The 26,656-nt window shown below is 45.1% G+C and overlaps 1 protein-coding gene and 1 long non-coding RNA gene across 2 annotated transcripts; one reads left to right on the top strand and one right to left on the bottom strand.

Moving 5' to 3' along the window:
* Positions 1–1,941: 1,941 nt before the first annotated feature.
* Positions 1,942–9,379, bottom strand: LOC138800729 (uncharacterized). Its single transcript, XR_011364508.1, has 3 exons — positions 9,166–9,379; positions 5,171–5,282; positions 1,942–2,172 (listed from the first exon to the last, which is right to left on the bottom strand). It is a non-coding gene; the product is annotated as an uncharacterized lncRNA (long non-coding RNA).
* A 3-nt stretch (positions 9,380–9,382) lies between these two features.
* MCM6 (minichromosome maintenance complex component 6) lies at positions 9,383–25,406 on the top strand. The gene is made up of 17 exons (XM_069982650.1): positions 9,383–9,608; positions 13,391–13,537; positions 13,623–13,733; positions 15,758–16,007; positions 16,143–16,308; positions 18,312–18,457; positions 19,197–19,347; positions 19,431–19,572; positions 20,285–20,426; positions 20,796–20,903; positions 20,996–21,151; positions 21,276–21,404; positions 21,664–21,825; positions 21,916–22,042; positions 22,124–22,279; positions 22,548–22,687; positions 24,153–25,406. The coding sequence occupies exons 1-17, from the start codon at positions 9,502–9,504 to the stop codon at positions 24,273–24,275; spliced, it is 2,463 nt and encodes an 820-aa protein (XP_069838751.1). The 5' UTR covers positions 9,383–9,501; the 3' UTR covers positions 24,276–25,406.
* Positions 25,407–26,656: the final 1,250 nt, after the last annotated feature.

The raw sequence follows: 26,656 nt of genomic DNA, 5'->3' as shown, positions 1-26,656 counted from the left end.
AACATCGCTCGGTCGTTCGCAGTAGATACGAACGCAATAGCAAAGAAATAGCAAAGAAAAAACGCAAATACGATCATAAGTAACGATTATTGTTCCATGGAAATGAGTGAACGTTTTCAGGTCTTTCGCAATAGCGGTCGTTTGAGATCGTTAATCGTTAACGATTATGCAAACGATAATCGTCCGGTTGAATAGGGTCCCATGTCCTGTAAGAGAGTGGTCTCCAATGCCCCCTGTGGTATCAGCACCAGATCTTGTAAGGTGTGAGGTACGGCCTCCATGGATCCCACAGATGATGGACGGGATTGAGATCTGGTGAATCTGGAGGATGAGTCACCATCTTGACCTTTTTGCCATGTTCCTCATTCCTGAACAATGTCTGCAGTGCGGCCCCGGGGCATCATCCTGCTGACTGCTGCCATTAGAGGGTCCTACTGCCATGGAGGGGAAGGGACTTGGTGTGTACAATGGTTAGGCAGGTGGTCGGTGTCACAGTAACATTTACTGCCCCCGCCATCTTGTCTTCTCTTCCCCAGATAAGTGACGCGCACACACCCCCGGTCATCCACATGATCCATCAGACCATTGTTCCTTGCTCCAGTTGTGATGCCCATTGTAAACACTTTTAAGGGTTGCAAAATAAAAAAGCCTGTGAAGCCTCTTTTTTGCATATTGATGTTTCCCAGGGAGAAATGCACCTCGGATTTAACTGCATTGAGCGCTTTAACCAACAGCCGGCAGTGTTATCTTTGGCTGGTCTCCCGAGATCAGTGATTGGTTTCTCTTGTGACTTTTAAGGGTTGGACAGGGATCACACAAAAAGATAGATGGCACTGCTTACAAACGATCCTAATGTTGGATTAAAATATTGCAGCTTTTGAGTGAAATAAACATGGAATAAAAGGACGGATGGAGATAGATGCTAATTATTAGGGAAAGGCCTTTTCCAAGAAAACAACAGTGTCCCCTTTCCCCTATATTGCTCAGGAGATATTGTTGTTACCCTGCACTGGGTGGTGGGCTGGGTTGTGGGCTGGGTGGTGGGTGGGGTTACAGATGAGGCATTACAGCTTGCCTTACCCACAGAAGAGACACAGGTCACATGTCCTCCATCAGAAGGGAGAGGAGGACAAAGGAGTGGAGATGGAGAGGACTGGGTAGTGAATATTTTCAGCAGCTTTAGGGTGTAAGTCGGGTTGAGCTGCAGACAAACGACCCAACTCATGTAATAGAAACCTGTTATACACAATCTTAGATTATGGGTGGGGATTTAACAGGGTTACTTCTTTTCCAATTACAACACATTGATGGCCTGTCCTCACGATAGGTCATCAATATAAAATCGAGTATGAAAGTGCACAGCGAGGGACTCCATTCTGGCAAAACATTTTCCACATTCAGAACAAAATGGCCTCTCTCATGAGTGGTTCCTCATGTGACTGACGAGAACGGTTTCATTTGCAAAGCGTATGTCACACTCACTACATGAATATGGCTTCTCCCTGTGAGTGTGAGTTTGTTTATGGCTCCTGAGGGTTCCTTCCTGTGAAAAACTTTTTCCACATTCTGTGCACAAATATGGTCTCTCTCCTGTGTGGGTCCTCATGTGTATGATAAGAGTTGATTGAGTTGCAAAGTTTCCATCACACTAACTACATGAATATGGCTTCTCCCCTGTGTGAGTCTGTTGATGACTGATGAGGTTACCTTTTTGTGAAAAACTTTTGTCACATTCTGAGCATGAATATGGCCGCTCTCCTGTGTGGGTCATCATGTGTCTGTTAAGGCTCCGCTTAGTTGTAAAGTGTCCATCACACTCACTACATGAATATGGCTTCTCTCCTATGTGAGTCTGCTGATGTTCGATAAGGCTTTCTATCTTTGAAAAACATTTGCCACATTCTGAACAACTTATTAACTTTATCTTTGTACTGTGTCGGTTGCAGCTGATGTGGGGACGATCTTTGTTCTGCTTTGTGTCATCCATATCACATCCACCCCATAAGCGGTTACCCGAATCTGTGGAGTTTCCTTCTGGTTTGTGTTTCCTCCTGGAAAATCCCTTTGGTTTTGGAGCATTTGCTTTGCTTGACTTGTGGATAAGACTTTCAGGTTCATCATTACAGACGGCGGAGGATTTATTGTCTGTACACGGCCCTCCATGAGATTTATCTGTGACAGGAATAAAAGCGAAATGTTAGTGCTCAGACATACAGGAGGATCGTTCATACAGCCCTGCCTGCACAATAACCAAGCCATGTAACAGGATAGTTAAAGGGGTACTCTGGAGACTCCATTTTTAATAAAGTTATATTAATTTCTAATAGAACTTTTTTTATTATTATTATTAAATATTTTTCCATTTTTACAATACAATGTAAGACAAACAAAAATACAAAAAAAGACTAACAACACTAACACGGCACTTTACTATAAATAACCTAAGTGCATTAGCATGAGGAAAAAAAAATATATAAAATATAAAATAAATAAGAATGATAGAACTTTTTTGCTTAACTTATATACTTCCATTGACTGGCAGCAGCAAGCGGCAACACTGTCCTGAAATATTAGCAAAAGAAATGTTCTTTGAGTCTCTGGAGTACCCCTTTAAATTAGCGTCTTGATCAGCACTTACATTAGCTGGTCTTATACCAGCGGACTATATGTCACGGACTGAACTCTCGACCTCTTATAGAATTCTGATTATGATGCTAAGAGCTCCGAAAAGTTCCATGTTGCTGAACTGACACGGCTGCGTCAATATAGTAGCACAAGGCTTTACCTGTCTCGGAGCTCCCGGCATCATAATAAATCATGATGCCGGGAGTCCCATAAGAGGTCAAGAGTTCAGTCTCTGATATATAGTCCGCTTGCAGACTGTATATCACGGATGTGTGCATGCCGCATTAGGCTATGCTCCCACACTGTTTTCTTGTATTTTCAGCCCCAAAAAAACAAACGCTGTTTTTCATGCAAAAATGGCCCAGATTTTTTTACCGTTTCTTTTCTCCACCACCGCCATCACCACCGCCACCACCGCCACCGCCATCACCACCGCCACCTCCACCACCGCCATCACCATCGCCACCGCCATCACCACCACCTCTTTAAGAATAAAAACTGACATTTTTTTAGAGTCTGGAAGTACTAGCCTTTTTTGGGGGTAACAAAATTTTTTTTTTCTATTAAAAGGGGAATGCAATTAGATTGATTTTACGGTCATAAAATAGGCCTTATTGACACAATATTGACTGACAATATTGAATGATCAGACTCGAGCATGCTCTAATTGCGCTCATCTCTAGTTAGGGTCCTATTACACTGAGCCATTTTTAACGATTAAAGATTAACGATTGCAAACGAGGTTGTTTATCATTAACCTGAAATCGTTCACCATATTACACAGAACGATAATTGTTAGTTACGATTGTTACTATGATCGTTTATTCCTTCTGATCACAGAAAAACAATGGGCAATGTGTTATTACACTGAACGATTAGTGAACAAATGCAGAACTTGAGCGAACGAACGTGGTATTACAGCGAACGATTAGCGATAATTTTAGGTTCAGATCTAAATCAACGATCAACGACATACGAACGATTTTTCGATCGTTGCCTGCAATTACACAGAACGATTATTGTTTAAATTCGAACGATTTAACGATTTTTCGCACGATAATCGTCTCGTGTAAGGAAGGGGAAACAGAAGGAAGGGAAAACAGAACAACCATGAATTGTGTATTGTCTTCAGCTCTCTGGCTCCTCCCTCTCCCTGTACACAACATTCTCTGATAGCAGTGATGTCACCATCTCGGAACAGCCCCTTCAGCCTTCATCACCCCCTCTCTGTCATATACACAAATATATATTTTTATTGACAATTTAGGAAAAGTTAGGTGTGAATACAGCATGCTGCCCTGTGATGAATGATGCTACAGAAAGATAAGACAGGGAGTGAATGCAGCAGGGGCCACAACCTCACTGTGCAACAGTCTGCATTGAGATTTTCGGAATCAGGGTGAAAAACTGGCAGGAGAGCTATGGGAGGGGGAGTAGGAAGGGTGGGAGGGCTGTGATAGAGAGCTAAGGGAAAGCAACGCATTCTGGGAATTGAAGTACACTCAACCAGAAAGCACAAAAACAAATGTTTTTCAGAACTGGTTTATGAACTGAGGCAGATTAATAAGCAATGATATATGCTTCTGCAGTATGATTATTTTCTTACCTGATGTCGGAGCGCCCCTTTAAAATAATTGACCATAATGAGAATCACAGAATAGACTGAAATCCAGTGTGTGCTCATAGTCTCAGCTTGTGTTCTGCATACTGAATATATGAATGGATCACGCAGTGAAATACATCAGCATGTATTGTTCTCCGATATATTAAACTTATTGGATCGACTAGTGATGGAAATGTTTTCTCATTAAGGTGAATCATGGGCGGCCCACTAACTGGCAGTGGTGGCTGCTTCTTTCTGCTAAAGACAAAGAAAATCGTGTGTGAGGTGTTCACTCCGTCTCCCCCTTCTTTCCTCCTCCCTTCCGAGATGGATTATGTAAACAGTGTCCCTGGACGGCTGTTTTTGCATCACGTTGCTGATGACCTCACTGAGATTAATCCTTCCTGCATTACGGAGTGCAGAGACAGACAGTCAGGATACCGGGCCAGAAGGAGGAGGGGAAGACACAGTGAACAGCTCACACACAGTTTTCTGTGTCTTCAGCAGAAAGCAGAAGCTCAGAACTGGGCGAAGGAGACTGAAAAGGTACGGGAAAAAAACTATTAGTCTCCAGGATGTTAATAATAAGATTGAGATGCTGTATCATGACCTTAAAAAAGGGGTTCATGCTCGGAAACACTCTAATGTGCGTCACACGTCCTCGAGAGTACTAGCATCCTCGCTACTGCTAATCCTTCTATAGCGTTTTTAAGAAGTTGTTAATAAAGAAAAAGTTTTCATGGTGAGTGCCCTCTACGCTATTCTATATTGCTACTCATGAAGATGTTCTCATACCCATGTACAAGTGAGCACCCCAGAACCCATAGGAACTATGGAGGAACATGGAGAGTCTATTGCAGTATACTGTATAGTGTATACAATCCTGTCTTATAGTACTGTACATCTTCATACAGGAGGCTTGGCAGCCATAGAGTCTCTCACCTCTCCACTCAGTAGGTAGACCATCTCCAGCGTCAGGCTTAGTAGTCCCTTTGGAATCTCATTCCGTCCGTCCATCTTCTTGGGGGAAATCTGAGGTTCAGATGATGATATCCTGCACGTGTGCAAAGTGAAGAAGTGAGTTGTAGGAGGAATACAGAGAGTGTACATATAGAACGGTACAGGATTAACGTACAGACACAGGAAAACAAGGAGGCCGGACCCCCGGGGAGCCATTACACTGCTAAACCTATGGGTCCTATTACACTGAGCGATTTTTAATGATTAACGACTAACGATAAACAATCGCAAACTGTTTAACACAAACGATCGCAAACTGTTTATTGTTAACCTGAAATTGTTCACCATATTACACAGAACGATAATCGTTATTGCGATCGTTACTATGATCATTTATTCCTTCTGATCCCAGAAAAACAATGAACAATGTGCAATTATGCTGCGTCTACACGGAACGATTATCGTGCGAATTTGCACGATAACGATCAAATTCGAACGATAATCGTACGTGTAAACGCAGCGAACGATCAAGCGACGAGCGAGAAAGCGTTTATTTTGATCTTACAACATGTTCTAAAATCGTCGTTCGTAAAAAATTCGCGGATCATTCCAGGTAAACAGTCGTTCACCGATTTTTCCTATGTGCGAGATAGGCTTAAGCGAACGCAAAACGAATTTTGCGTATGAAATATCGTTCCGTCTAACGGCTGATCGTTATTAAAAAAAATTGTTACTCCGAAATCGTTAATCGTACGATTGAGCGAACAAACATGGAATTACAGCGAACGATTAGTGAACGGTTAACAATAGTTTTAGGTTCAGATCTGATCAAATGAACGATCAACGACATACAAACGATTTTTCGATTGTTGCCTGCAATTACACAGAACAATTGTCGTTTAAATTTGAACGATTTAACGATTTTTTGCACGATAATCGTCCTGTGTAATAGGGCCCTAACACCTCACAGGAGACCTCACATCTCTGGACTCCTTGTCTGCTGTCCTGGCACTAAAGGCCCTATTCCACCAACAGATCTGACGACAGATTATCTGCCAAAAATTTGAAGCCAAACCCAGGAGTGGATTTAAAAAGAGGAGAAATCCAGTCTTTCCTTTGTGACCTGTTCTCTGATTATAGTCTGTTCCTGGGTTTGGCTTCAAACCTTTGGCAGATAATCTGTCGTCAGATCTGTTGGTGGAATAGGGCCTTTATAACCAGATTGGGCTTATCTTAATTGTATATATCCCCTTCCCCCCCCCCTCCCCCCCCAGGTGTCTCTATGTAACAAGGAAAAGTTCCATAAATAAAAAATTGAGGGGAAAGGTGTGTGTGGCTAGGTTCACACACAAACAGCCGGCCATCGGGCAGCCCGTTCCTGCAGCCGATACCTCCGTATCGGCTGCAGGCACATTCATTTTTCACAGTTAATTTGCGGGCATCGGCTGCTATGCCCGCAAATCAATTAGCCATTCACTCCAATGCAATGTGCGGCCGCGCTGCACATTGCGTTGTGTGAACAGCTGATGTTTCACTGAACAGCGTCCGGAAATAATTGACAGGCACATTATTCTAACGCCCGTTCTAAAGATCGAACGTTAGAATAACGATGTGAGAACACAGCGGGCGGCATTGCATTGACTTCAATGCAATTCAACCCCTGCAGTAAAGAACGGACGCTGAGGCAATTGCAATCAGCGTACGTTCTTTATTAAAAAAGAACGTTGTGTGAACATAGACTGTGTGTGTGGGGGGGGGGAGGGGGGTCATACTTTATGCAGTGTGGAACTTTGCCTACATTTCTATGGGATTCCTGCTGAAGCGTATACACACATACATGTCAGTTTTCTGCGGCCGCAATTCAATAAATTGCGGCCGTAGGAAACCCTGTCAATTCAAACAATAAAGCGAGCAGCTCCGGCCGCTGGCTTCATTGTGTGCTGTGGAAAGCTCTGATGCGGGGGCGCGCTGATGCGCCCGCATCAGAATCCTGCGGCCGGAAAGATCATCTGGCCGGTACTTAAGTACCGGCCGGGATGATCCGGGCAGAGAACAATGTCCTTGCAGCCCTTGTTTCATACATTACCTGTCCAGGCTGCAGGTCTTCTCCTTCTCCCAGTGCCGCATTGCAGCAGCTTCGGAGTGGCCTGTCTGAACTGACAGACCGCTCAGCCAATCACTGGCCGCGGCGGTTCCGGACAGTGATTCAGACAGGCCACTCCGAAGCTGCTGTGGTGCAGGACCGGGAGGAAGAAGGAGAAGACCTGCAGCCCGGACAGGTAATGTATGATGCTGCTGAAATCGTCAGTCGCCGCCGCGCACCGCTATTCCACGTAGCGATGCGCTGGTGGCGAACAATGATTTTAGGTCTGAACCTAAATGAACGATCAGCCGATGACACGATCATTGGCTGATCATTTTCTCTATTCCACGGAGCAATAATCGTCCGAATTGGGCCGATTTGGCTGATTATCGCTCCGTGGAATAGGCCCCTTACTCCCCGTACACTGTCTCTTCTCCTCACTGATCAGCAGGATCATCAGGTAACCGGATGTCTCAGTATGAGGAGGCTGAGCTGCATGTACCGCCCAACACTTGTGTAATTTAGGAGCAGCAGATGAGTGGACTGCTGGCTGCTCCTGATTCCATCTAGGCCCCAATGCTGCCCTCTCCCAGACTTTGCAATCTGCCACCTGAGGTGAGATGCTCATCTTGCCTCATCACAGATGGAGCCCGTAACAGACAGTGAGTGTGGACCTGCTGTGCTTCCCCACTGGTTTGGCTTTGGGCCACACCAGGGAGTGGAGTCTAAGTGCCCTCTAGGTCTTCACTCTTTATCCGGCTCCAGATGCAGAAACTGGACTTCTACAGCTATGAGTTGCCTTCTATTACACCGGGTGATTATCGGTCGAAAACGTCCAATGATCGTTAAGGGTAATACGGCCTTTACACCAAGTATACATCAGAGGAGAAATAAGGGAACAATGAACTGCCAGTGATGGGGGCAAGTGTAATGTGAGACGCAATCCATACACAGTGGCGTAGCTACCATACAGGCAGGGTAAGCAGTTGCTATGGGGCCCGTGCAGGAGGGGGCCCGGGGGAGAAGGTAAGAGTGTGTGTCCTTCTGCTTAAGCCCTTATGTACTGCAGTGTGTAAGTGACCCAGTGTTTGCTTACATGCTGCAACACACACAAAAAAAGGGTTAACAAGCAGAAGACAAAGATCTCTGCTTCACTGTACTGATAACCTCTGACCTCTGTTCTCCAGCTGGCAATCAAGTAGGAAAGGAAAATGTGCAGAGGTCAGGGGTTATCAGTGCACCAGCAGTAAAGCATATATATATATATATATATATATATATATATATATATGTATGTATGTGCAGTGCTTTGTGTTGTGCATAGGGGAGGGGGGCCCCATGAATCCTAGCTACGCCCCTGTCCATACATAAATATCTATGCATCTATAATATATACTGCTAATAGTCATACAGTTAATAAGGAATAGTGCCACACCATAACCATTAAAGGGGTTGTTCACCCCCCCAAAAAATTCTTTCAAATCAACTGGTGCCAGAAATTGCCAGAGATTTGTAATTTACTTCTGTTAAAAAATCTCCAGTCTTCCAGTACTTATCAGCTGCTGTATGCCCTGCACGAAGTGGTGTATTCTCTCCAGTCTGTCGCAGTGCTCTCTGCTGCCACCTCTGTCCATGTCAGGAACTGTCCAGAGCAGCAGCAAATCCCCACAGAAAACCTCTCCTGCTCTCCAGACTGGAAATAATACCATTTTCTGCAGGACATACATCAGCTGGTAAGTACTGGAAGACTGGAGATTTTTAATAGAAATTACAAATCTCTGGAACTTTTTGGCATCATTTGATTTGAAAGAAAAAAAATTGAACAACCCCTTTTTAACATTTTTTTAAGTGTCTGCCAAACAGCTATTTTGTAAAAATGCAAAATAATCCACACCAGAGGGACACTTGAATTAACCCTTTGGGATGCAGTGACCGAAAGAATAGTTTCATCCTGAGAAGTTCCTCCCCGCCACCACTAGCTGGCGCTCTCACTTTCACTCATCTGTAAAATTCTCCTCCGCGAATAAAGAGTTACAGCGGTCTCCTCTGCGCGGATAACGTTATAGCCCCGCCCCTTTCCTCAGTGGCGCGAAATCCTGCACCATCCCCTTTCTGCCATTGGCTGTGACTGGCGCGAAACGGATCACGTGGGAACAGAGACTGGCGCGAAACTCCAGCGTTGTCCTACACCGTGCAGGAAGCGGCGCCTCTTATCAGAACCGGACGGAGAATGGACGTAGCCGAGCCCAGTGTGACCGCCGCGGCCGCCGCTGCCCCGCTGGTCAAGGACGAGGTGGCGGAGAAGTGCCAGAAGCTGTTCCAGGACTTCTTGGAGGAGTGAGTGTCCCGGAGCGGCGCCCCATCCCCCATACTGTGCCCCGGGCCTCATGGCCGCTCTGCTCTGCAGCCGGGGCAGCCTCTATATACAGCGGGGTCCTCTAGGAACTACAACTCCCAGCATGCGCCTGCAGCCGGGGCAGCCTCTATATACAGCGGGGTCCTCTAGGAACCACAACTCCCAGCATGCGCCTGCAGCCGGGCCTGCCTCTATATACAGTGGGGTCCTCTAGGAACTACAACTCCCAGCATGCGCCTGCAGCCGGCGACTCATGTATATACAGCGGGGTCCTCTAGGAACTACAACTCCCAGCATGCGCCTGCAGCCGGGCCTGCCTCTATATACAGCGGGCTACTCTAGGAACTACAACTCCCAGAATGCCCTGCAGCCGGGGCAGCCTCTATATACAGCGGGGTGCTCTAGGAACTACAACTCCCAGAATGCCCTGCAGCCGGGGCAGCCTCTATATACAGCGGGGTGCTCTAGGAACCACAACTCCCAGCATGCGCCTGCAGCCGGGCCTGCCTCTATATACAGCGGGGTCCTCTAGGAACTACAACTCCCAGCATGCGCCTGCAGCCGGGCCTGCCTCTATATACAGCGGGGTCCTCTAGGAACTACAACTCCCAGCATGCGCCTGCAGCCGGGGCAGCCTCTATATACAGCGGGGTCCTCTAGGAACCACAACTCCCAGCATGCGCCTGCAGCCGGGCCTGCCTCTATATACAGCGGGGTCCTCTAGGAACTACAACTCCCAGCATGCGCCTGCAGCCGGGCCTGCCTCTATATACAGTGGGGTCCTCTAGGAACCACAACTCCCAGCATGCGCCTGCAGCCGGGCCTGCCTCTATATACAGCGGGGTGCTCTAGGGACTACAACTCCCAGCATGCGCCTGCAGCCGGGGCAGCCTCTATATACAGCGGGGTGCTCTAGGAACTACAACTCCCAGCATGCGCCTGCAGCCGGGCCTGCCTCTATATACAGCGGGTGCTCTAGGAACTACAACTCCCAGAATGCCCTGCAGCCGGGCCTGCCTCTATATACAGCGGGGTGCTCTAGGAACTACAACTCCCAGAATGCGCCTGCAGCTGGGCCTTCCTCTATATACAGCGGGGTCCTCTAGGAACTACAACTCCCAGCATGCGCCTGCAGCCGGGCCTGCCTCTATATACAGTGGGGTCCTCTAGGAACTACAACTCCCAGCATGCGCCTGCAGCCGGGCCTGCCTCTATATACAGTGGGGTCCTCTAGGAACTACAACTCCCAGCATGCGCCTGCAGCCAGGAAGCTGGGAGTTATAGGTTCTCTGCTTACTGCATGATGGCAGTTGTAGTTCTGAAACAGCTCGGGAACACAGTACAAAAAAACTGTAGCCAAACTCTGGGACTCCAACTGTTGTGAACTACAACTCCCAGCATGCTCTGGGCAGTGTTTACAATGACTAAATTACAACTCCCAGCATGACCTGGCAATGTTGTGGTGGGCTATAAAAAATTGCTATTGGGGGAGGGGGGGGGAGTTGTAGATTTTGTACACAATTTATAACGCTGCTTAGAGCATGATGGGAGTTGTGGCCGCTGCTTAGAGCATGATGGGAGTTGTGGCCGCTGCTTAGAGCATGATGGGAGTTGTAGTCTTGCAGCAGCTGGAGTGTTACAGGTTCTAGGACACTTGGGGCTTGTATTCCAGGGGTATCAAACTCGGGCCCTCCAGCTGTTACAAAGCTAATGCTTTGGCTGCCCAGGCATGATGGGAATTGTAATTTTGTAATAGCTGGGGGGGCCCTGAGTTTGACATGTCTGTTGTATACAGAACTGGTGACCAATCAGCTTGCTGCTCCCCCAGATGTGATCAGCTGGTCCAGTAACTCCACTGTGCCCCCTCTGCAGTGATTGGCTGAGTGGTCACATGATCACTTTATATATTCATGTGGCAGATTGTGTATAATATATAGCAGTGAGGTCATCTATGGAGTTTGGGGGATGAGTCTAAGTTCCTGCACTAATAAAGTTAGTTTTGTTCTGCTCCTGTGTGTCCTGCACCATCCGCTTTCTATGTGACTAACATGCCCCATGTCTGTCCTGTAATAAAAGCCGCTGCGTCCGTCTGCTGTTCTTGGTCTCTGTTCTCACTACTAACCCCGTGTATTCATCTTACCAGACGCCTAGGACACTTTCCATACTGCACAGTCACCAGATCTAATGTGTAAGAATAGTAGAACTGGTTCTCATATTAAAGGGGTAGTTAACGAAGAAAAAAAATCTTTACAAATGGTTTGATTTGAATTTACTTCTATTAAAAAATATTCCCGTACTTATCAGCTGCTGTATGTCCTGCAGGAAGTGGTGTATTCTTTCCGGTCTGACAGTGTTCTATGCTACCACCTCTGTCCATGTCAGGAACTGTCCAGAGCAGCAGCAAATCCCCATAGAAAACCTCTTCTGCTCTGGACAGTTCCTGACATGGACAGAGGTGGCAGCAGAGAGCACTGTCAGACTGGAAAGAATACACCACTTCCTGCAGGACATACAGCAGCTGATAAGTATTGGGGACTTTTTAATAGTAAGCTACAACCTTCTGACACTAGTTGATTTGAAGGAAAAGAAAAAAAAAAAACTCCTTTGCTGAACTATTCTTTTAAGAAGAGGCTAAAGATGAGTGGAGCATGCTGAAGTTTGTCTGAGTGTGCGCTATACAAATAAATGTTATCATCATCCAGCCACTGCTGTTGTTTGGTTTCAGCTTGTGGAGCCGTAATCCACATAGTCTTAGCCAGGCTTCATGTGACCAACATTTCTGCTGATCAGAATATGCTTTCCTACAGAAGGGCACTGGGCCTTGCAGCTATACGGCTGTATTCACACAGGCCAGGTTTGTTGCACAGATATCTACAACCTGAATGAGGCTTGTAGATAGCGATGTGCTTGCCACCAGAACAACTCCGTTCAGATCAAGGTGACTGTGCATGCTGGGAGGTGAAGTTCTGCAGCAGCTGAAGGGCCGTGAGTGTGACACTCAGGCTCGAGCAGACATGTCAAACCTGCGGCCTTCCAGCTGTTACAAAACTACAATTCCCATAATGCCTAGACAGCCAAAGCATGATGGAAATTGTAGTTTTTCCCTGTTCTACTGTGGTGCTGCAGTTCCTGTACAGCCAGAGACTAAGGGTTAGGGGGCGGAATGTGGAACTCCTGGAATCATCAATTATGATGCTGGGAGCTCTGAATCAGTTGCACGTGAAGATTTAAAATGATTTGAAACTCTCTGCATCATGATGAAGCATGATGCCAGGATCACTGAGGTCCAGTGTGCAGGTCCAATGTTCATGTGATTGCCCTCTAACACCTCCTCACTACCCTTCCCATCCCAGCTCCTGCTTGGGGCTCAGTCTCCAGCTGACTGTCAATCAAGCAGATTCAGGGATAGGAGGGGGAGCAAGGAGGTGATAGACTTCAGCACTTTAGGGGCTTGGGAACGCCTTATTGACACTTGGAGAATACAAGCATTCTTCCATGTTGTGGAAGCACAGACGGATATATAAAAGGTACTATGTGTCTCCTTAACCTAACAGCTCTCTAAGGCTAGGTTCACACACAGTCTTTTTTTATTTATTTTTTTTGGCTGCTTAACTGCTGCCTTTTTGGACGCACGACAATTTGAGGCCGAATAACGTCTGTTATTTCAAAATCAGTAGTACTAGTATGTCCGTCCCATCTGTGCACTTCAGATCGGCCATCTCTATAAGTGGCTTTAATAGGATTCTTCCTCTATAAACTCCAGGTTCCAGAATGCAGACGGAGAACTGAAGTATAAGAGTGACGCGGAGGAGCTGATCCGCCCAGAGAGGAACACCCTGCTGGTCAGCTTCCTGGACCTGGAGCAATACAACCAGCAGCTGGCGACCACCGTCCAGGAGGAGTTCTACAGGTGAGCCTGCTGATGGCGCCGTCACCCACACACACCCCCAGTGCCCTGTGGACCCCTCATTCATCCTGATGTATCTCCCTTGCAGAGTCTACCCGTATCTGTGCAGAGCCATCAGGGCCTTCGCCAGGGACCATGGAAATGTGCCACAAAACAAGGAGTTCTACCTGGCGTTCCAAGACCTGCCAACCAGACACAAGTAAGAGCTCACAGATATAGGAAGATTCTTGGTATTACTAGTGCAGATACAACATTATATGTGTGGGTGTGTGTGCATATATATATATATATATATATATATATATATATATATATATATATATATTATAATGTGTGTGTGTGTATAGATGATCGTGCTAACAGGAACTCAGGAGAGAGAGGTAAGACTGATGCTCTGAGCATGGCCACAATATCTTGTGCAATGCCCATAGTGATGTGCAGCGGATGGAGAGAACATGGCTGTAATGCGGCTCACTCTAGATTGTCTTTAAAAGGGGTAGTGCGGCGCTCAGAAATTATTCACAGAATAACACACATTACAAAGTTATACAACTTTGTAATGTATGTTATGTCTGTGAATCGCCCCCTTCCCGTGTCCCCCCACCCCCGCACGTGTACCCGGAAGTGTTGGTGCATTATACATTACCTCATGCGTGTCGAGCCCGTCCGCCATCTTGTGCCAAACGTCATCTTCGGACGGACGGCCGAATCGCTGCCGCCGTCCATCCTCTGCCGCGTCATAACTGTGCTCAGCCGCGATTATGCTCAGCCGTTATGCTCAGCAGTTATGCTCAGCCAATCGCGGCTGATGACGTGGCAGAGGGGGGACGGCGGCAGCAATTCGGCTGTAGATGACGTTTGGCACAAGATGGCGGACGGGCGCGACACAGATCAGGTAATGTATAATGCACCACACACTTCCGGGTACACGGGCGGGGGTGGTGGGACACGGGAAGGGGGTGATTCACAGACATAACATACATTACAAAGTTGTATAACTTTGTAATGTGTGTTATTCTGTGAATAATTTCTGAGCGCCGCACTACCCCTTTAAAGCATAACCCTTGTGAATTTTTTTCACAGGATTTTTTGCTATATACTCGCTTTTTCATGTTTTCTATGTTTAAATCAATGTTCTACATGTGGCCAAACTGTGCTCCGTGCTCCCCCTGTGCCGATAATTGGTCTTTTCTCTATTAAAATAAAAAGAGACCAAACACAGGAGGTCCCCGTCCTTTGTGCACTCACACCCGTTCACCATTCTGGTTGTATATCAACAGAGGCTAATTCCATTATCAGCTCTGCAGCTTCCCAGGAGAGAATACTCTGTTATGCAACTATTCACTTAGTATAATGTCACTATGTGGTTATAGAGGATTTGGGGTGGTGTTACAGGAGAGCTGACCGTAGAATGCGAGCACCCACAGGATTCTCTGCCTCTGAATATGGATGTGCAGCAGGTGTACACATGTAGAGTGGAGGGAGACACCTAGTGGCCATTTGTATAACATTGATTTAAACATAGAAAACTTTAAAAAAAAATAAGTAAAGCGAGTATATTGCAAAACTGCTTGCGATCACAACCCCTGTTGATATCTTTAAAAAAAATATTTATTGCCACAGTGCAGCTTTAATGTGCAGATATAGATGTCAGGTTTGTGCAAGTCATTGCTCATCTTCATGGACACGTCTACATAACCACCTTTTGTACAAAGTACTGTGCTTTATGGCTGGTGAGGGTGAATCTTTTGACCCCTATTGATCCTGAAAATAGTTATCATGTGTCTAGTGATAAGTTACGACTTTACCCCCTAAGAGTGCGTTCACACCTACAGGATCTGCAGCAGATTTGATGCTGTGTTCAGTTATTTAAATGAAATCTGCTGCAGAAAATCAGCTGCAGATCCTGTAGGTGTGAACGCACCATTAAAGGGATATTTCCATCTTGGCATATAAAGCAAGGATGGGGAATCTTCGGCCCTCCAGTTGTTGCAAAACTACAATTCCCATCATGCCAGGACAGCCAAAGCTAAAGCTTTGGCTGTCCTGGCATGATGGGAATTGTAGTTTTGCAGCAGCTGGAGGTCAGACGGTTTCCTATCCCAGAAGTGGAGGCATATTGCTTGGTCTAGCCCATAATAAAACTTTCATTGACTGTACAGGTGCTTCGCATACTCTCTACACTGGTCATTGTTGATGCTAAATTATCTAATATGTCCACAGGATCAGAGAGCTGACCACCCCTCGTATTGGCTCCCTGATGAGGATCAGCGGTCAGGTGGTCCGGACTCATCCTGTGCACCCAGAGCTGGTGAGCGGCACCTTCCTGTGTTTGGATTGTCAGACTCTGGTCAAAGATGTGGAGCAGCAGTTCAAGTACACGCAGCCAAGTATCTGCAGGAACCCCGTGTGCGCCAACAGGAGGAGGTTCATGCTGGACACCAACAAGTCCAGATTTGTCGATTTCCAAAAGGTAACGTTAGGCGGCTCCCTCATGTTCTGCCATTGCTGCTGGGCCATTACCGGCCATAGTGGAGAACCCCTTTAAATATTCGGCCTATTATCCATTACTTTAGTATGATGGCTGACGCCAGCATTGCTCTTGCAGGTTCGTATCCAGGAGACCCAGGCCGAGCTTCCACGTGGCAGTATTCCTCGTAGCGTTGAAATCATTTTACGCGCTGAAGCTGTTGAGTCGTGTCAGGCCGGGGACAGATGTGATTTCACAGGGTGTCTGATTGTTGTCCCTGATGTAGCTCAGCTAGCTACCCCAGGTAAGTGATCTGTGAGATGACATCATGACTGGAATCGTGTCTAAGCTGCCACATTACTTTACATCGGGCCAATTTGCTGTACACGGACTCTCAAAAAAACTATGGGTGCAACTTTATTTGCAAACAGCAGTCTTGGGCTATGTTCACACAGTGTGCAAACAATGGCACTGAAAATTGCATTGTTTTCAATGCACAACGGTCGGAAATAATTGACACGTGACTTATTTCCACAGCTGTACCAAACAACGGCCGTTGTTCAATACACTGAGCAACGGCCATTGTTTGCATTGGCTTCACTGCAACACATTTTTCTGACAAGAACGGCCGTTCTTGTCATAAAAAATATGTTGTGTGAACATAGTCTTGTACTCGCTGGGCATTGCCACTGTTTGCATCAAGAGCAGTTCTGCCTACATTGGGAAATTGTGGCGCCATTAAAGGGGTTATCCAGGCTTAGAAAAAGAAAACCCACAGCTATTTTATACAAAAATAGCACCACCCCTCTCATCAGGTTGTGTGTGGTGTTACAACTCAGCTTCTTTCACTTCAATGGAACTGAGCTGAAAAACTGACACACAAACTGAGGATAAGAGTGGTGCTGTTTCTGGAATATAGTGGCCATGTTTTCGTAAGTCTGAAATTTTTTTTTTTTAAAGTGACTGTACCACCAGGCCCAGGCAGAAGCACTGGAGGCGGCCGACCAACCCTTAGTAGGAAGAAACCCCAGCCCCTCCATGACGTGACTCCATTAGAATCAATGGAACCCTATCATGGAGGGGCGGGGGTTTCCTCCCACTAAGGGTGGGTCGGCCGCCTCCAGTGCTTCAGCCTGGGCCTGGTGGTACAGTCACTTTAAAGAAAATTGCTCATTTGTTCATACTATTTGCAACAAGATCTGAAAGTATCAACAGCGGTCACTCTGCATGTTGCTTCTAAACAGATCAACTAACGGGTAATTTCTCCCATATCTTGTATTATAATTGCACTATACAGTGGTACCTCTGTTCTCAAACTGCTTGGAACTCAAACTGAATTTTTAAGGAAAGTTCCCTTTGGTTCTCAAACTCTGCTCGGTTCTCAAACACTTTTCGGGCCCCCAGTCTTGAAGTACCTGGTATCTGAACGTTTTTGCGGGCGTGGATGGTGGGTTGTACCTGGTGAGTTTAGCACTGGTGAGGCTTCACATACAGTACAGTACTGTATAAGACTGCTGGAGTGTATATACAGTACAGTAGTAGTACAGTCAGTGCACCACCATCTCCGATCCTGTACCGAATAAGACTGCTGGAGTGTGTATACAGTACAGTTAGTCAGTGCACCACCATCTCCCATCCTGTACTGTATAAGGTTGCTGGAGTACATATACAGTAAAGTAGTAGTACAGTCAGTGCACCACCATCTCCCATCCTGTTCTGTGTAAGACTGCTAGAGTGCATGTACAGTAGTAGTACAGTCAGTGCACCACCGTCTCCCATCCTGTACTGTATAAGACTGCTGGAGTGCATATACAGTAGTAGTACAGTCAGTGCACCACCGTCTCCCATCCTGTACTGTATAAGACTGCTGGAGTGCATATACAGTAGTAGTACAGTCAGTGCACCACCATCTCCCATCCTGTACTGTATAAGACTGCTGGAGTGCATATACAGTACAGTAGTAGTACAGTCAGTGCACCACCATCTCCCATCCTGTACTGTATAAGACTGCTGGAGTGCATATACAGTACAGTAGTAGTACAGTCAGTGCACCGCCATCTCCCATCCTGTACTGTATAAGACTGCTGGAGTGCATATACAGTACAGTAGTAGTACAGTCAGTGCACCACCATCTCCTATCCCTTACAGAGCTGGGATGGGGGGGGGGGACTCTATACAGTAAAGGATGAGTGAGGAGTTAGTGACTGCTGTACTATGATTGCTGGTTTTGTTGAACCAAGGTACCACTGTATTGTCATATATATATTGTTATAGTAAAAATTTTTTTTTTTTTAAATGTCCTCCTAGGTGTCCGTGCTGAGACCAGTTCCAGGGTCGGAGGAACTGAGGGCTATGAAGCGGAAGGCGTCCGTGGTCTCCGAGCCCTCGGAGTCAGGGATCTGTCTTACAGACTTGTTTTCCTTGCTTGCTATGTGGCTCCTACAAATCCCAGGGTGAGTATCACAAAGCTGATAGAGGACGGATGTTTTTTTTTAGTAGAGTTGTATCACACAGCAGTGGAGGTTCCTGTAAGCAAAGCATTAGATTTGGCCACCATACAGACCATAATAGTGGCTGTATACTTATCATTCTGTAGGTAGCATTAGATTGGAAGGGAAACATTGCTGTAATCGGGTGATCTCCTGCACATAGCCTGAGCTTACTGCGATGTGTCACTTTCCACCTGGTGCTCCCTGCAGAATGACTACAGCTGCTGTGATGACCTGTATGAACTGATGGGAGCCTGTCTGTTTAATCTTCGACTAAGGTCTTAAATTGGTATTTGATCTGAGTTTATCTGCGCTTGGTCTGACGTGCTTTGCATTGGACTTTAGATTTCTGTACTGACCAGATAATGGCCATATTTATGGTCTGTCCCATCAATGGTAATAGAGCTGTTATCCTGATAAACCCTGCACTGGGTGGTAGGGGGAAACGCGTTTAGGCTACAAAATTCGTGAGGGACTTTGTGTTTGATTAAGAGTTTTCATCAATTGTTTTGTACTAGTATCATAACTCATCTCCATTCACTTCAATGTAACTGAGCTGCAAAGTCCACATGCCGAAGAAGAATGTGTTTTCTCATCCTAGAAAACTCCTTTACCATGTTCAGCATGAAAGGATCCACATTACATCACTCGGGGGAAATTATTTTCTAGTTTAGAACAAGGACTAATTCGGCCTTTGTTTCAGTTTGGTGGTAAAGATCTTCATGAAGAAGACATGACAGCGGAGAGCATCAAGAACCAGATGTCTGCAAAGGAGTGGGAGAAGGTGTTTGAAATGAGCCAAGACAAGAACCTGTACCACAACCTGTGCACCAGCCTCTTCCCCACCGTGCATGGTAAGGAAGACCCTCTGAGTACTGCTGGAGGATTTTATGGGTCTATCTATCACGTTAATGCTATTTCTATTATTGTGGTGCAGGCAATGATGAGGTGAAGAGAGGCATCTTACTTATGCTGTTCGGTGGTGTACCCAAGACCACCATGGAGGGCACATCCCTGCGTGGTGACATCAATGTGTGCATTGTTGGAGATCCAAGTACAGCCAAGAGTCAGTTCCTCAAGTGAGTATTGGTCAGAGATAGAAGTTATATGCATCCCTAGGGAGTCCAGGAAAACATTAATACCACCTATGGCTGTATCCATGTCTTCCAGGCAGCCTTAGGGTTGTATCCAACCTCAGGCACCAGTAATCAAATGCCAAGCAATCGGAATCGGACTTGAGATGCGCTCATCTGTAGTTAGAAATCACTGCTAAGTCTCCTCTGGTGTTTCTAGGAAATCTGTAAAACAGTCTATATAATAATATTAATATTGATAATTATATAGTTACACAATGATGGTTGTCATGTTGATGTACACATAGACACTGTTGTTACCGCTACAATCTCTTGCTGCAATAAATCAATAATCTATAGTGTGTGATGTGTTTGATACTTTAGCCCAAAGCAATATTACACAAGGGCGAACCTTGTCCGGTCATCCCTGCCTTAGATAACTATACATTATGTAAAGCTTATATAATTTATGTTTGGTATATGTAATGATTATATAATTCTGTCATAGATAACAATACACTATGTAATGAAACTTGCCTTATATAATACAGACATGATATTAATGCTACCTGGAATGTAATTGTATTAGAGGTGACAGAGAATGGTACCATCAGTCCTTAAAGAAAAATTGTATACATGTATTTTAATTTATTTTTATTTTATTTATTTTTCTTAATATTCATGTGTATTTATTTCTGTAATCCTCTGTTCCCGCCAGGCACGTGGAGGAGTTCAGCCCCCGGGCGGTGTACACGAGCGGGAAGGCTTCCAGTGCTGCCGGTCTGACTGCGGCCGTAGTGAGAGACGAGGAATCTCACGAGTTTGTGATAGAGGCCGGAGCGTTGATGTTGGCCGACAATGTAAGATTTGGATCTGTCTATTAACCATCTATAACATTAAATGCAGTTAAATTGCACTTGTTCCCCCAACCTGTGCTCCTCCAGCTATTGAAGAACTACAACACCCATCATGCCTGTGGCTTTTTTCCTTATCCTGTGGCTCCCTAGCTGTTGCAAAACTATAACTCGCAGCATGCCCTGACAGCCGAAGGATGTCAGGGCATGCTGGGAGTTGTAGTTTGGCATCAGCTAGAAAGTCACAGGTTGTGGCATACTGTAAGAATCCAATGCCTAAAGTTAGCCCAATGTTCCAGCACATTCTGATAACTCTCTTCATTGCTGCAATACCCCATACAGCTGAAAGGCATTGATGCATTATTATTCCTTCAGGGTGTATGTTGCATCGATGAGTTTGACAAGATGGACCTCAAGGATCAAGTTGCCATTCATGAAGCTATGGAACAGCAGACCATCTCCATCACCAAAGCTGGTGTTAAGGTAAGCACGCTCATCCTCGGCTCATAGTGCAAGGACGTGGCTATTATTGCCTGCCGTAAATTGACCTCTTTAACTCCCTTCTTTTACACCAGGCCACACTGAACGCAAGGACGTCCATCTTGGCTGCTGCAAATCCCATTGGAGGCCGTTACGAACGGGCAAAGTCCCTGAAACAAAACGTAAACTTGTCGGCTCCCATCATGTCGAGATTTGACCTTTTCTTCATCCTGGTCGACGAATGTAATGAGGTAACAAATCCCGTTTTTGAATTCACTACTTTTGTAATAGTTAGTGAAAACTTTCAAGATCTCTTTTTGCTTTGAGCAAACAGAAACCATGTAGGTTGATGAGTAAAAGCCCGATGTTTTTTAGGTGACAGATTACGCCATTGCTCGGCGTATTGTGGACCTCCACTCCAGGATTGAAGAGTCTATCGACAGGGTTTACACCCTCGATGAACTCCGCAGATATATGCTCTTTGCCCGCCAGTTCAAGCCCAAGGTAAATTTTCCAATGAATAGATCACCGCTCAGGCTGGGTTCACACTGCGTTTTTGCAATCTGTTGCATGTGTTCATCCGTGTTCATTTTGATCCGTTTATTTTTGTTGTTTTTTTTATAATGGAATTCAATGGAAAAACGGATGCACACACGCATGCGTTTTTTCCATCCGTTTTTAATCTGTTTTTTTGTGAACCCAGCCTCAGTCTTTGCTTTTCTTACTTGGTTTTAGCTTACCAGGTTCTCTGTTATTCTTACAGATCTCCAAAGACTCCGAGAATTTTATAGTGGAACAGTACAAGCGTCTGCGGCAGAGAGATGGATCCGGTGTCACCAAATCCGCCTGGAGAATTACCGTGCGACAGCTGGAGAGCATGATCCGCCTGTCCGAGGCGATGGCGAGGATGCACTGCTGCGATGAGGTCAGCATTCACACACTGGATAACAATACCATTGATAGATATACGCAGAGATAGATCCATGGATATAATATATAACCTCTTCCACCGCAGGTTCATCCAAAACACGTGAAGGAAGCTTTCCGGTTACTCAACAAGTCGATTATCCGAGTGGAGACGCCAGATGTGAACTTAGATCAGGATGAAGAAATGGAGGAAGAACCTCAAGAAGAAGTGAATGGTGAGATCTGGTTTTGGATATTGCAACGATTGGCTTGAGATAGTCTCTATACTAAATCGCCTGTACTATACTAATTTCTAGGTCATGCGGAAATACCCAATGGTCATGTGAATGGAATTAATGGCCACGCAGATACCGAACCTAAGGAGGCCGCGTCAAAACCGTCCCTGCGCCTCAGCTTTACAGAATACAAGAGAATCTCCAACCTGCTGGTTCTGGAGCTGAGAAAAATGGAAGGTCAGTATGACTTCTCTTGTTTTATCATGATAACATATGGATTCAGAATGCTACAGATATAGCCAGGTTTTAACCCAGTGGTACACAACCTGCGGCCTCCAGCTGTTGTAAAACTACAATTCCCATCATGCCTAGACACCCAAAGTCCCCATAAGGCTACATACAACAAAGTTTTGGCTCTCTGAATGGATCCCTAAAAAAAAATAATACAAAGGCTCAGTATAGACCAGTGTTTAAGGGGTTAATGTTTTGTCCTTATTTTCCGCAGATGAAGATGAAGCCTCCCAGAAAAAAAGTGAACTTATTAACTGGTACCTGAAGGAGATCGAATCGGAGATTGACTCTGAAGAGGAACTTGTTAACCGCAAGCAAATCATTGAGAAAGTGATTCACCGGCTGGTTCATTATGTGAGTCCTTATAAAGCAGATAAGAGATAAGGAGGCTGAGAGAGTCTATAGCTGTGTCCATCAACCTGTGACTCAGCACCTGCTGCAAGACTACAACCCCCAGCATGCACTGACAATCTGGGAGTTTGCCACAGGCTGGAGAACACTGGTCCTTAGGAATCTGTGCATTTTGCCTTAGGGTAGCTTCACATGTACCGTATCGCAGCGGATTTGATCTAAATAACTGAACACAGCATCAGATCTGCTGCGGATCCTGTACGTGTGAGTGCACCCTTAAAGCGAAAGTACCATCAGGTCATTTTTATGAACCACTGCCCGGATCCTGAGTACGGTGCCGTTCTATTTCCATCGGCCCCCAGAGTGACAAAACCCCCTCCCCTCTGTGATGAGGTTCCTTTAGAATGAAGGGAGCCACGTCACGGAAGGGAGGGTAGTTTATCCCCCAGTGCTGCGGAGCGGGATGGGTCTGTAACTACAAACATATCGGGAGATATATATATATATATATATCTCCCGATATGTTTGTAGTTACAGACCCGGTGGTCTATTCCCGATATGATATATAATATCGCGAATAGACCACCGCCATGGGGAGACACAGGGCGGCAGTTCAAAAAAGCAGCAGTCTGTTAAAGGGGTTATCCAGTGCTACAAAAACATGGCCACTTCCTTCCAGAGACAGCACAACTCTTGTCTCCAGTTTAGGTGCGGTTTGCAACTAAGCTCCATTCACTTCAATGGAACTGACTTACAAAACCTGCACCCAAACTGGAGACAAGAGTGGTGCTGTCTCTGGATAAAAGTGGCCATGTTTTTGTAGCGCTGGATAATTGCTTTAATGTAAAAAAAAACAAAGCAATGTACTTGGTGGTAGATTCACTTTAAGATTATCTATGAATCTGACGCTTCAGCAGAACTCTCATTTGTAGTGTTAGGGCCCTATTACACAGCCCTATCACTAATGCAAGCGAGCGCCGGTCTGCTAAATCGATGCTTACTTAGTAAAGGTATACTATATAGGTAGTGATGTCCGTGCATCCCTTGCTGTAAATAGTAAAAGTCTATACATTACCTCTCCACGCTCCCCGGTGGTGTTCTAGCTTCTCTCTGACGCTGCTGGAACTGCAGGTCTCTGAAGTGATTGGCTGAGTGGCCTGTCACTTAAAAGACCGGTGTAGAAGCTTCAGTGGCGGCTGCGGGGAGCGGGCAGAAGCGAGAACAACACCGGGAGTATGGTTAGGTATGTATAAAGTTTTGTTTTTTGTTTTTTACACATTCATCAGCTGCTTGGCACATCTTGTGACCTGTCTTTTAAAGACTGGAGGAGTTCATAGATGGATATAAAGAAGTTTATATCCTCCACCCTCTTTAGCCCAAATTTCCCATTGACCTATCCCAGGGACAAACATGAATGCATTGTGTATAAGGAAACAAGCCTTTAAGCTTTCTCTTTCTTGTATTTCAGGATCACATCCTGATAGAGTTGACACAGAGCAGCCTGAGGGGATCAGGAGAGGAGGAGGGAGACGCTTCCAAGGAGGAGGACCCCTACCTGGTAGTGAACCCCAACTACATCCTGGAGGACTAACAAGCCATGGACACTTAGGATCTTATTTTCCATCTAAAGACTTCTAGAACTTTTATCTTCAGACTTTTCTACATTTTGGATCTTTTGGGATTTCCTGTTTGGAATGAAGATCACACATTTCATTAAGTTTTAAGGACACTTGTAAGATTTGTCTTCAGTACAGCGGAGGCCAAAGGTCAGAAGGAATATTGTTTGTTGTTTTTTCTGCGGCCGTCGTCTCGTGAACAGGAGGAGGGTCCTGGACTTCTCTAGTTTGAAGGAGAAATGTCTTTGTTTGGTAATGCAGCAGTGCTGTGGAGGTTGTGTTTTTATAGGGATACCATACAATCTGGGGATTTTTTTTTTCTAATATCAGAATTTTTTATTTGTTAAAGACTTTCTGGGGTTTCACAGTGATGATCTCTCCGTAGGGTAGACCACCATTGTAAAATTGATGGGGTATGCCCCCCAATCAGCTGAACAAGCAAGCAGCAGCCTCCCCACATCTGTTGTACTGATAGCGACATCCCTACACTTCAGGCTGTGTCTGGTACTGCAGCTCAGTATCATTCATTAAATTAGGGATGTGGAACCTCCAGCCCCTCAGCTACAGCAAAGCTACAATTACCATCATGCCAAAGCTGTGGCTGTCCAGGCATGATGGAAATTGTAGCTTTTCACCAGCTGGAGGGCCACAGATTGGGGTATGCTGCCCTATAGCTATTAGTGTAAAATCCCAGACCACTCTTTTAAACCCATAGTGGACTGACATGTTGCGTTTAAAGGGATTTTCTTCCACTTACAGGACCATTCTTGCCTTCAGTTTTGGTGTCATTTTTCAGTTCCATTGAAGTGAATGCAGATAAATTCTAATACGACATACAACCTGAGGACAGAAGTGGTGCTGTTTTTACAAGAAAGTATCTGTGATATTTCTGATCCTGGATAACCCCTTTAATTCTGTTTATTTTAACTTGGTTTGTAAAATAATAATTTTTACGCTTCATCTTTTATTATGTTTTATTTGGTGTCATTACTTTGTCATCTTACTTTGGATGTTATCCCGTGTATGACGAGCAGGGTCATTTATCATTTTATACTGCTTACAGTAAGTGCTGTAGATTTGACAAAGTTTATTACAATTTTAACTGTATACAACTAGTTGTCTGTAGTATTTTTTTTTCTCTCTTTCATCTATATATTATGACCTGATATATTGTCCTCCAATGTTTAAAGTGTCACTCCAGAGATGCAGTCCATGCATGGTTCTAATTAATAGGACTTATGTATGTAACCTGCTGGGTGTCGAGCGGTTGCTTTAGCAGTGTGAGCTGCATCTCTATGCTGGACTGTGCAGAGCAGGGGTGTCCAACTCAGGCCCTCCAGCTGCTGCGAAACTACAATTCCCATCATGCCTGGACAGCCAGTCCATCGCAGATAATACTGATCATAGCTTTCTTATAACGATACTATGTTCAGTATAAGGAATCGAAGGATTCCTTATAATAGTCTCCTATGTATGTTTAAAAAAAAAAGAGAGAAAGCCGTAATAAAAGTTCAAATCATCCTCCTTTTTCCAGCTAAAAAAGTGTAAACAAATATATCACATCGCCGCGTGCGTAATGGCCTGAACTATTAACATATAACATTATTGAACGCATAAATGGTGTAAATGAAGAACATTCCAAATGCCGAATTTGTGAATTTTTGCTTAGAAGAAAACTATACCGATGTAAAGTACAGACCATGGTGCAAGACAATGAGCCCTCATGAAGCTCCATAGGTAAAAAAAAAAAATGAAAGGGTCTGAATAGAGAACTTTTAGGACTAGTAATTTTTTGGGAAAATGTTCTTACTTTTTTTTTTTTTTTTTAGCTTGGAGACTTAAAGGGGTTGTCCAGCGAAAATCTTTTTCTTTCAAATTAACTGGTGTCAGAAAGTTATATAGATTTGTAATTTACTTCTATTAAAAAAATCACAAGTCTTCCCGTACCTATTAGCTGCTGTATGTCCTGCAGGAAATGTTTTTTTTTTTTATTTTCAGTCTGACACAGTGCTCTCTGCTGACACCTCTGGCCGAGACAGGAACTCTGTCTCTGTTTTCTGAGTCCCCATAGAAAACCTCTCCTGCTCTGGACAGTTCCTGTGTCAGCCAGAGATGTCAGCAGAGAGCACTGTGTCAGACTGAAAATAAAACATCTCCTGCAGGACATACAGCAGCTTATAAGTATGGGAAGACTTGAGATTTTTTAATAAAGTAAATTACAAATCTATATAACTTTCTGACACCAGTTAATTTGAAAGAAAACGTTTTTCACTGGACAACCCCTTTAAATAAAACCTACTGTATATAAATTGGATATCATTGTAATCATAGCAACCCAGAGAACGGAGATATGTCC

This window comes from Dendropsophus ebraccatus, chromosome 9 (genome assembly GCF_027789765.1).
Source record: "Dendropsophus ebraccatus isolate aDenEbr1 chromosome 9, aDenEbr1.pat, whole genome shotgun sequence".
Taxonomy (NCBI): domain Eukaryota; kingdom Metazoa; phylum Chordata; class Amphibia; order Anura; family Hylidae; genus Dendropsophus; species Dendropsophus ebraccatus.
The sequence above is the reverse complement of the archived record's forward strand: the minus strand, read 5'-3'. Positions and strand labels throughout refer to the sequence as shown.